The sequence below is a fragment of the Tasmannia lanceolata genome, unplaced genomic scaffold (assembly GCF_043159265.1).
Source record: "Tasmannia lanceolata isolate RefF3 unplaced genomic scaffold, GAP_Taslan_0.1 ptg000029l, whole genome shotgun sequence".
Lineage (NCBI taxonomy): Eukaryota > Viridiplantae > Streptophyta > Magnoliopsida > Canellales > Winteraceae > Tasmannia > Tasmannia lanceolata.
Window position 1 is genome coordinate 5,194,963 of NW_027518706.1, and position 11,737 is coordinate 5,206,699.

At 37.2% G+C, this 11,737-nt stretch overlaps 1 protein-coding gene across 1 annotated transcript; it reads left to right on the top strand.

Moving 5' to 3' along the window:
* Positions 1-6,549: 6,549 nt before the first annotated feature.
* Positions 6,550-11,253, top strand: LOC143858943 (receptor kinase-like protein Xa21). Its single transcript, XM_077369646.1, has 2 exons — positions 6,550-6,670; positions 10,859-11,253. Exons 1-2 carry the CDS (start codon positions 6,550-6,552, stop codon positions 11,251-11,253), a joined length of 516 nt encoding a protein of 171 aa, XP_077225761.1.
* Positions 11,254-11,737: the final 484 nt, after the last annotated feature.

Here is an 11,737-nt window from a genome sequence, read left to right on the forward strand (position 1 = left end):
TTAGAATTGAGTGAGTAGTTAGCATTGATAATCAACCTAAATATCTTAACCTTGCTAACTAGGCTATTAAAACTACCTAATTAATTTTGCTAATCAACAAAGGGTTTTGAACTTATATTAATTTGTAATATTGTTTAAGTTCAACTATTTCAAACTTAATTAAACAAGGGATAAGTCTTGGGTGAAATCTTAGGAAAAGTTTTTAAAAGCTAAAGATTTTATAAACATCCTATTCACCCCCCCTCTAGGTTGCCAAACCAAGTCACTACTTGGATTTCAAGAGCTTTTTCGAAGCTCACAGTCTATCGCATAAAGATTCAAGTCTTGTTGTCACCGAATAATTTTGGATAAATCTGAGATTCAACAAAGCAATATAAGTTATTTTATGTCATGTTTCAACTATCTCAATCATCCAGGGAGCACACATGTAAACTGATAATCTATGATATTGGTCAACGAAAAGATTAGAATGGTCATTGCACAAAACTCACATTAATTTAACAACCCTATTTGCTTGAACATGTAACAAAAATGGGCAATTGCTTGCTAAGAAATGATATCAGCACTACCATGATTTGATATTTCCACAAAAGCTGCTTGTCTTTTAATATTTAAAGTGGCACACATGTAAACTGATAATCTATAATATTGGTCGACAAAAAAGAGTAGAATGGTCATTGCACAAAACTCACATTAATATAATAACCCTAATTGCTTGAACATGTAACAAAAATGGGCAATTACTTGCTAAGAAATGATATCAGCACTACCATGTTTTGATATTTCCACTAAAGCATCTTGTCTTTTAATATTTATTAAAGAGCTGTCAAAAGGTTATTACAATTCCCACAAGAAAATTTAAAAGAAAAGACAAGCTGGGAAAGTGCAACTATTAAAACATGGTTGTGGTGATATCATTTCCCATGCTAAAATGTGACAAAAATGTGACAGGTGGTCCTTACCACTGGCAAATGTAAAAACATCAGCTATTATTTTAAGCAAATTTCTGGTGGTCAATAAGGATGATAAGAAACGAATGAATGAATGCTTTTTTTTTTTTGAAATAGCGATTTGTATAAAATGAAAAGGGAGCACCCGAGAAGGGGCAACCCAGAGAACAAAAACAATAAAGATACAGGAAAGAAGGAGAAAAAACAACAAAAATTATAATATTATACTACGGGGGAAGATGATCGAACTAGAGAATACTCTCCCCCCCACACCCTGCTTGGCTAACACATCCGCCTTTTCGTTTGCCGACCTCCAAACGTGTTTAAAGACAATAGCCGAACCAGCAACAAAATCCTCAATTTCATCAAATAATGCCAAAAATCTCCAAGGAGGAGCTACTCCACCCTTCAACCGCCGAATCACATGATGCCTTTCTCTTTTGAACTCGATCTCTTCAAATGATGCCTTTCTCTTTTGAAACAACTAGGACCGGCTGATAAAATGATAAAGAGGAAATCAAAGGTTTCCTGGCTTAAATGATGAAGGATTTTGGTGAAACCTCCAGATTCTGGTGAGTTGCCTAAAGAAGATGAAGCAAATACTCAAATCGATGAAGATATTAGGATTTGCCTGGTGAATGACGGTCGGATCTAATAGAAAAGAGTGTAGATCTAGGGTTCTGAGGTTTTTCAATCTACTTAGGGTTTATAAGTTGTAAAAATAAATGAGGAAAATGAGCTCTAATGTGGATCTGAAATGGAAATCAAAACAAAAGTAGTAATCATGAATGGAAAGGTTGCCGGAAATTGATCAGAATGGAGTAGAATCGGTGAACGGAGCTCCGGTGAGATCATCAGAGAAAGACAATGAAGAAACCCTAAATCGCCATTTTTCCCGCTCTCTCTCTCTCTCTCTCTCTCTCTCTCTCTCTCTCTCTCTCTCTCTAATTAAGTAGAAAAACCTTGATTATCCTGAAAAAGAGAGTTAAACTGCTATTTATAGGCAAAGGAGGGTGCTGATATTGGCACTACTGAACTTGATGGGCGCACGGTTTGATAAGGCGCGCCCGCGAATCGTGTCTTATTCAGCCCAGGTTCGGCCCCTTACAGGATAAATTCACCCCCCCTTCAGGATAAATTCACCCCCTTCTGAACTTGCACCGCGACACTTCTTCGGTTTGTTCGCTAGGCAAACGAGCTCGGATTTCGACGAAATTTTACAGGGACCTTGGTGGGACCCTAAACTAGCCTAGGGTGAAATTTGGGGCTCCAACTCATTGATTTGAAAGGATTTTGCACAAATATGGAGGTTTAGGGCACGGTGAAAATGGGGTGTCTACACTTCCATGGAGACAAACGTCTCCTTATATAGCTTTATTCTGGTAACCGCTCTTAATTACCCCACGTTCTCTTGGAGGCCGGGAACTTTTTTTGTAACTACCCATGATGGGTTCCCTTATTCTCAGGTTCTCCATTGTCCAAGTGGTTATCATCCACCTTCTCACGATTGGAAACTGTAATGCCACATCCTTGAATCAGTCAAACCGGATGTTCTTAGTAATTCGGTCCCATTTGACAGATTGGCTTTAAGTTTGAACACACACTAGAGGGGGTCTTCGAATAACTGTTCATCTTTCTAGATTCCCATACAGGCCAAAAGCTTTGAGCGACCTGTGTTATTTAATCTAAAGACCTAATAAATAAACTGATGAAGTCAAACCGGATGTTCTCTTAGTAATTCGGTCCCATTTGACAGATTGGCTTTAAGTTTGAACACACACTAGAGGGGGTCTTTGAATAACTGTTCATCTTTCTAGATTCCCATACAGGCCAAAAGCTTTGAGCGAGCTGTGTTATTTAATCTAAAGACCTAATAAATAAACTGAAGAAGTCAAGTCAATTGATTTTAAGCCCATTTTTGTTTTGGATTTTTAGAATTAATTTTTAGTCGAGACCGAGCCTTGGTGCAACGGTAAGGTTGCTCTATTGTGACATGGTGGTCACAGGTTCGAGTCAATGAAACATCCTCTCTGCAAAATAGGGGTAAAGGCTGAATACATCTAGCTCTCCCCAGGCCCCGCCCTTTTTAGAATAGATTTTTAGTCCAAAACTGATAATAGGACTCAAAATAAAACGTAATTTCAGTCCAGTAATTGATTCTAAAAATCCAACACCAACATAGATTTTAAGTCCAAAACTGATAATAGGACTCCAAATAAAACGTAATTTCAGTCCAGTAATTGCTTCTAAAAATCCAACACCAACAGGGCTAAAAGCTCTGGGCTGTTATATAATCTAAACCCTGTTCATGTGAGTCGTGTGTAACACATCGTGAACACATGTGTACGGTGTACCAAACTACCAAATAATTGAAGGGATTGACGAGGTCAATTGATGGCTACATCACCAATCACTATAATCGAGAGAACATACGATTTTCCCGCGACTGGTATTCTCACGATGGAGAAATTTTTTGGACTGGAGTTAAGAGCACAGAAATTTAATTGAAAGGTGACTTTCGTGGATCCCCTTGAAGGGAAAAAAACCAAATACTAGACTTTGAAATTTGGAGTCCAGATTCCAAATCCAACACCAACGCGAATGCATGTGACATGCGTGTACATGGAAATTAGGAGTCCAAATTTCATGAAAAAACGTTAGCTAGAGGGAAATAATTGAAGGGATTGACGAGGTCAATCGATGGCTACATCACCAATCACTATAATCGAGAGAACATACGATTTTCCCGCGACTAATGTATTTTCACGATGGAGAAATTTTTTGGACTGGAGTTAAAGAGTACAGAAATTTAATTGAAAGGTGACTTTCGTGGACCTCCTTGAAGGGAAAAAAACCAAATACTAGACTTTGAAATTTGGAGTCCAGATTCCACATAAAGGTCTAGTGAGATGAAATGGAAATGGGTAGACAAAAAAAAAGGTGTATCTGTTCAGCACAAGAAGAGCTTCAACCAGGATGGACCTTTGGTCATTTATCCTCTCTCTAAATCTCTTCTTGGCTATGAATGTACTACTTTCAGAATCTATAACCACCACCACCTTACTAGGAAACGAAACCGATCGAATGGCTCTGCTCGCTTTTAAGGATGGGATAACGAGTGATCCTCTTGGAGCCTTATCATCATGGAACCATACTCTCCATTTCTGCCAGTGGAATGGAGTCACATGCGGTCGGAGGCATCAAAGGGTCACTGTATTGAACCTTAGTGGGCAGAACTTGCTTAGTGGGCAGAACCTGGTGGGTACTCTATCTCCTGCCATATCCAACCTGACCTTTCTTAGGGAAATCCACCTCCAAGAAAACAGCTTCAATGGCCAAATATCCCAAGATATTGGCCGTCTATTTAGACTGCGACATCTTAATATGAGCTATAATTCCTTGGGAGGGGAAATTCCATCCAATCTCACCCACTGTAGGGACCTCGGAGTCATCGATTTGGGTTACAATGAGTTGACAGGGAAAATTCCCATCCAACTTAGCACTCTACCGAAGCTATCCGGGTTGTTTCTTTTTCATAATAATCTCGAAGGGAGCATTCCACCTCAACTAGGGAACGTTTCAACTCTCACCCTTCTCTATTTATATGCAAATAGTTTGGTGGGACCCATCCCAGATAACCTGGCCCGAATTATTAACTTGAAACGGATCGTCCTTTCTGGAAATTTATTATCCGGTACGGTTCCTTCCTCTTTTTATAATAATCTCTCGTTTCTTGTGGAGTTTACCGTGTCACAAAACCTGTTAAACGGAACCCTTCCACCCAACATCGGATTCTCTCTTTCTAAACTTCGATATCTACTTTTAGGAATCAATCAATTTACCGGACACATTCCAATTTCATTATCCAATGTTTCAAGTCTTGAATGGCTTCTAATGGGAGGGAACCAGTTTAGCAGACCAGTGCCTGAAAATATTGGATGGGTAAAGAACTTCTTGTGGAGTTTACCGTGTCACAAAACCTGTCAAACTTCAGTTGGACTATAATTACCTAGGCCTTGGTAGAGCTGATGACTTGAAATTTATCACTTCTTTGTCCAACTGTAGTAATCTAAATGAGTTGTCTATACAGAGTAATCATTTTGTTGGCCTATTTCCCAACTCCATAGCCAATCTCTCAACTCACCTTTATTGGTTGTCAATAGGACAAAACCAAATTTCAGAGTAATCATTTTGTTGGCCTAGTCAGATCGGGAATCTCATCAACTTAGAAAATTTGGGTCTATATGAAACCTTCATCACGGGTTCTATTCCCACTTCAATTGGGATGCTCCAGAACTTGCAACAACTCTACTTGGGAGATAATAAATTGTCCGAGAAAATCCCATACAATATTGGAAATATTACTCGATTGACCACCCTCGATTTAGGATTTAACAACCTGCAAGGGACCATACCTCTATCTCTTGCAAACTGTACAGAACTTTTAGCATTGAGTCTTTCTCGAAATAACCTTCATGGTACGATACCAAAACAAATTATTGGCCTTTCTTCGCTATCAAAACTACTCGCTTTGTCCCAAAATTTTTTTACTGGTTCTCTCCCATCAGATGTGGGTAACTTGCAAATTCTAGAGCAATTGGATGTTTCTCAGAACAAATTGTCACGTGAAATCCCAAGCACTCTTGCAAATTGTAAGAGCATGCGACAACTTTATATGCAGGGTAACGCCTTCCGAGGAGATGTTTCGTCAGTTTTTACTACATTAACATCCATTGAAGCCCTTGATCTTTCATACAATAACTTCTCAGGGAAGATTCCAAAATATCTAGAGGGGTTTAAGTTTCTACAGTATCTAAACTTGTCTTTCAATAATTTTGAGGGTGAAGTACAAAAACAAGGGGTCTTTGGAAATGCCAGTGCAATTTCAGTCATGGGAAATGATAATCTTTGTGGTGGTATCCTAGAACTAAAGTTGCCCACATGCCCAGTGGTAGGTAATGACAGACGAGGAAAAACCCATGTTTCTAGAGTAATCATCCTAGTAACAAGTGCGGTTGTATGCTTGATTTTCTTATTGTGTGTCCCTGCTTCACTTTACTGGATAAGAAAGTCAAGGAAGAAACCATCTTCCCTATCTTCTATGGAGGGCCGGCATTTAAAGGTTTCTTATGCAGAGCTTTGTAAAGCAACAGATGGGTTCTCTTCAGCCAATTTAATAGGCACGGGAAGTTATGGATCAGTTTATAAGGGAATCCTCAGTCGCATTGAAAATGTTGTTGCTGTCAAAGTGCTCAACCTTCACTTAAGGGGAGCTTCAAAGAGTTTCATAGCTGAATGCAACGCATTGAGAAACATCCGTCATCGAAATCTTGTGAAGATCATAACTTCTTGTTCAAGCATCGATTTTGGAGGTAATGATTTCAAAGCTCTCGTGCTTGAGTTCATGCCAAATGGGAGTCTAGAGAAGTGGTTGCATTCAAAATTCGATGGTTAACATAAATTAGGAAGTTTAAACTTCATTAAAAGATTAAACATAGCAATTGACATAGCTTATGCGCTGGATTATCTTCACCATCATTGCCATACACCGATTACTCATTGTGATCTAAAGCCAAGCAACATTTTTTTGGATGAAGACATGAATGCTCATGTGGGTGATTTTTGGTTAGCCAAGTTTTATCCAAGAATCATTCAGAGCTCATCTGAAGATCAAAGCAGCACAACTGGATTAAAGGGAACTATTGGGTACATAGCTCCAGGTAATAATTTTATCAATTTTCGTCATCCTGTCTATTCTCAATGAGTTTTATAAAATATTTCTCACTTATTAGGTATATAATGTAGTGCAACAAAGGCTAAATTGGCATCTTGAACCAAAAAAATTACTGGATAGCATTTCTATATTTATTGACAGAGTATATAGGAATGTTATTTTACATCAAGTGGTCTCATATATGTCACCCGAATAATAGGCAGGCTTTTTAGTACCTATGACCATGAGTTGTTTATGCGAAATAGTTGTATAGAAAATGCTAATCATGTAAATGGTTAAAAAATTATAATTTTGGAAAAATTCAGAGAAGTAATTATGCAATTATTCAATAAAATCTCTAATATTATTAGAAAATAATGAGAAATTTTGTAAATATATTTCCAAAAAACCCATGACTAATGTTTCTCAACAAAAAATGGCCCAACACTCCAATGATGAATCAAATCATGCTTCTCAAATGAGCTAGAGCAGTAAAACACCCCAAAGACCCATGAGAGAAAATATATTCCAAAGAAAGAAGCAAAAGTACCATGAAAAGTACCTTTTTCAAAATTATCCAACTTTTCAAGAAGGACCAAAACGCCCTGGAGTTGGCCAATCGGAAGAGCCCCTGTTCGATTGGATCCCACTACCGCTGGGCATCATTGCTATAGCCTGAAACCATGTGTGCAACCCCTTTGCCATTTCAAAGATTGGGTGAACCATTTCCCAAGATTGTCTAGAGCTGGACGATCGGCAACCACCCTTGAACAAAGGTATAACACTCTGAGGAGTGTGACAAAGCCGAACATTTAGCAACTACTCATCCACGAAGGTATAACACAATGTCTACTCTTGCATTTATAGATTTTGTGGTTACTGCATCTGTAAATTTTGTGGTTACTGCATTAATTGTGGAGATTTTGGACTTGATAAGATTATTGGAGCCTAGGATTGAGCATCGTAGGAGGTCGGCTAATGAGGCGGCTGATATTTTAGCAAAGGTAGGAGTCCGTAGGGAGTCCATGTTAGTCGTGTCGCCGGTTATCTCACCTATCTAACATGCTTTGTAATGGGTCTGCGGACCACTTTTAAGTATCATGTACGGGACATCTTGTCCCCGCCCAATACTTTTTGTCTATTAATGCAATGTCAATTTAAAAAAAAAAAACATAGAGTTAGGTCTTTGTTTTCATTCCACTGGTTCGGACGAAGGGTGGTGTCAAGTAGCCACTTTCTAGCATCGGCCTCACAAGGATTTCCAGATTAATGACTGCCGCCAAAGATCCCAATTGGCGCATCACAAGTTCACTCCACGCCATCTGCTGAAGGTGCACACACTTCCCTCTAGATGTCAGTGGAGGATGGTTCCCACACTCAGAACCTTTGCTTTCTTTCTAATAAATAGTTGTTTATATTAATCCCTAGTCAAACATTTCAACTTTTGGTGATTTTTTTCAAAGAAAAGTGGTTTGGAAGAAAGATGAACTATGTTCTCCAAAAGAGCTTGAGCACATGACAAGCAGCACTTTCCTAGTCTGGTTAGATGGTTCTATACAGAGTCATGTCCGGGACTTAGGGCTCATAATCCCTATTTGGTGATCCTAGGGTAATAAGTGATGCATTACCTCATTCCTTCTAGGATCGTAAGAATGCGGTGTGTGTGTGTGTGTGTGTGTGTGTGTGTGTGTGTGTGTTTGTGTGTGTCTAATCCAAGGAATGAATTTTTGGCAATCCTCGATCGGAAGAGAAAAGATGGAGGAATATTTATACTTGCCATACGTGATATATGGCAAATCTAGAATCAGGAATGCAGAGGCTAGGGCAAGGCAAGAGTAGCATGTGGGCAAATCCAAGGAATGATTATTGTTTAACCAGCTACCAAAGGTTGTTACAATTCCAAACAAAACTCTCAGTAGCTCATTAAAAAGTGTAAAACAATGTGAGTCTTACTCATAATGAAAACATGGTCATGCGAATAATTGTAGCCTTTTGGTAACTATCCTAAGTTCCATTTGTCGATTATCCTAAATTTAAGGTGTTTGATAAATATAAGTCAAGGAGGTTTCTAATAATTCCTAATAATAAATACGAGACTTTTGGATTAATGTTGTGACTGAAATAGTGTTTCTCTTGGAAAGGAAGGTTAAATGATGCCATTTCCCTTTCCGAAGGACGTTTGGTTGATGTGCACTATTCATTCTACTTCCATGTGTTTAATGGATTTTTCAACAATTGCCTTTTAAATTGCCTCTCCCAAGTCAACATGAAAGTGAAATTAAAGATTTGACATTTTCAACTATTTTGTTAGTACTTAGAAAATGACATCATTTCACTTTTCCTTCTGCTTCTACTTATGTTTTACCTTATAAGTAGTATGAAATTAAATTTAATCTAACTGAGACTTGGTTGGTTTTAGATGAAAAAATCATGTTGAGAAATTATCATGGTCCAAAATTGGCTAGCATTTTTGAGTAATACATAGTGGAATGCTATTCATCACTTACATGACTTGATTGGCCGAAACCCATGTTATATTGATTCTTCTAAATGGGTGAAGTACCCGTGTGGGACACATACGTCTCAAATTGCACGAGTCTCTAAGACAGTTCTAGATCTCTTTTATCTGTTTTCTGTTTTACTGGATGCTACAGTCACAACTTCATAATTATCACACATTTTGAATTTTACCCATCCTATTAGTAATTTTCTTAAAAAAATGAAATATTATATCTACTTAACTTATCAAAATTTAAATATGTTACTTGTTAAAATAATATTATTATTTAAAAAATTAAAATTTGACAATTGATTAAAATATTTTGGCGAATCTACAAATCATTCTTTTTTGAGGTTTGACACTAGATAACCATGTCAGATTCTGACACTCTTACCTATACCAGGGGCGGAGCCAGGAATTTGCCCCACAGGGGGGCAAAAAATAGTTGTTATATAATAATCAATAGGTTATCTTAAAGTAAAAAAAAATTACACAAATTTTAATTCAAATTACTTTCAATTTAAAAATTATTTATATATATTTTTTGCCCACAAAAAATTTACTCAATTAAATCCAATGATTTTTCATGTTTTGATGTATCATAGTTACTAAAGATACGGGATGATCGTTCAATCCTCACTTGATTGTCTTCCAAATTAATTTTGAAGCTCTCACAAGTCATATGATTTATGAGTAAATAAGCATTCGTAGCCCATAGAAGTATAGGCCACGCCCCCATCAAAACATGAGGGGAAGTGATATATCCACCCTTTTTTCTAGTTGGGACCCAGCTTATGCATAGGCTTGCGTGGAGATAGTGGGATGCATGTACAACATCAAAACACGAATTAAAATGGTAGGCCTCACCCATCAAAACATGTGTAAAATGGGTGGGCCCCACCCATTCTATGCATATGGTGTAAAAAAAATTACACCATAGAAAAAATTCCAAACCAGAAGACAATAATTAGTTTTAGATTCAAAATCAATTTTCAAAATCCAAAAACCAACAAGGTCGTTCCACTAAAAATCTAACTCTTACTTTTGTAATCGCTTGTATACACCTTGTTGGGTATCCATATAGGATGGCACTAAGACCATGTGAGTCACCCGATGATGTTTTACAAGATCAATGATCTTGATTTCATATTCATGTTCACTCATGTCCCTTTCTAAATCCCAAAATTATTTGGGATGATCATAAGAAATGACCTTGTATACCATTACCAAGTAGAGGGCAATTTTGTAGTTTTAGTTACAAAATATGGGCACAACTATTGTCTCTTTAAAACTCAAAATTGCTCCTTAAACCAATCATAAAAAAATTCTTGTATGAGGGCAATTTTGTAGTTATAGTTATAAAATATGGGCAATATAAGTAGAAGGAACAAACACCCTTACAATATAAAAAAGATATTCTATACAACCACAAATCGGCAATGCAACATAAGACAAAACATCTATATTTTCTTTCATTGTGCTAAATCGTTTCTTATGTGTTTCTCTAAAAATTCTAGACTCTTTCCATGCAACTTAGGTTTCTAAATGTGAAGAGATCATTCAATTATCTATCATCTCTTTGATAAAATTTTCACCTTTTTTTCAAAATCAAACCTCATATTTGCTTTTAGTTTCTAACTGGTATCTTATATCCTTTATCACAACAAAAAGTGTAAAAGATGTGTGGAATTGCAGAATATGGGGCAGGTGGTCATGTGTCCACAACTGGAGATGTGTATAGCTATGGGATTCTTTTATTAGAGATATTCACTGGAAAGCGCCCCACAGATGAAATGTTTAAGGATGGCCTAAGTCTTCACAAATTTGTCCAGTTGTCTTTGCCGGATCGAGTGATGGAGATTTTGGATCCATTAGTTCTTGTAGATGATGATGAAGGAAGAGCCACAAACATTACTGAGAATTACAATGACAAGATACATCGTTTGCAGGAATGTTTGGTATCTTTAGTGAGGATTGGAGTGGTGTGTTCTGCAGAATCTCCGAGAGAACGAATGGAGATGGGAGGCGTTGTAAAGGAAATGTGTTCTATTAGAAACATATATCTTGGTGCTGGGATCCACAGAGAATGATGAAATAGGGCCTTATTTGTCACTGAAGGTTTATCTTACCTCAGTAATTTTTGAGATACTACGGGGAAAAAAAAATCACTGCTACATCCGTTTTGTTTCCCATTGGACAAAGATTACTATTTTACATGTTATTTCTTTGATGTATTTGTAAGTTAATGTTATATTATATGCGTTTTGTTTGGTGGTGCCACTTGCAAGTAATGTTTTTTTCTCATATCTATATTTTCTTCACCTATTAATACAAAATTACGATCAAATCTTGAGTGTGAAGGTTTCCATTGCAATACATTGATCATTCCATCCTAGGAGATTTATGGAAGATGATTACCAAGCCATTAATTAAAACAAGGTAGCTACATGTTGGAAATTAAAGATAAGTTTGTGGAAGAAGGCATTATTCTTCATTATCCTTTTTTCTCCTTTCATTTGATTTGTATGTGATGAATGCGTTTCTTCACATTCAGTATTGCAGAAACCCTCTCTT

What these genes read in the sequence shown, in the direction of transcription:
- LOC143858943 (XM_077369646.1), top strand. Translation starts at nt 6,550, where the DNA reads ATGAATGCTCATGTGGGTGATTTTTGGTTAGCCAAGTTTTATCCAAGA. An exon ending in TATTGGGTACATAGCTCCAG is followed by an intron (nt 6,671 to 10,858) that starts GTAATAATTTTA and finishes GTGGAATTGCAG; the next exon opens with AATATGGGGCAGGTGGTCAT.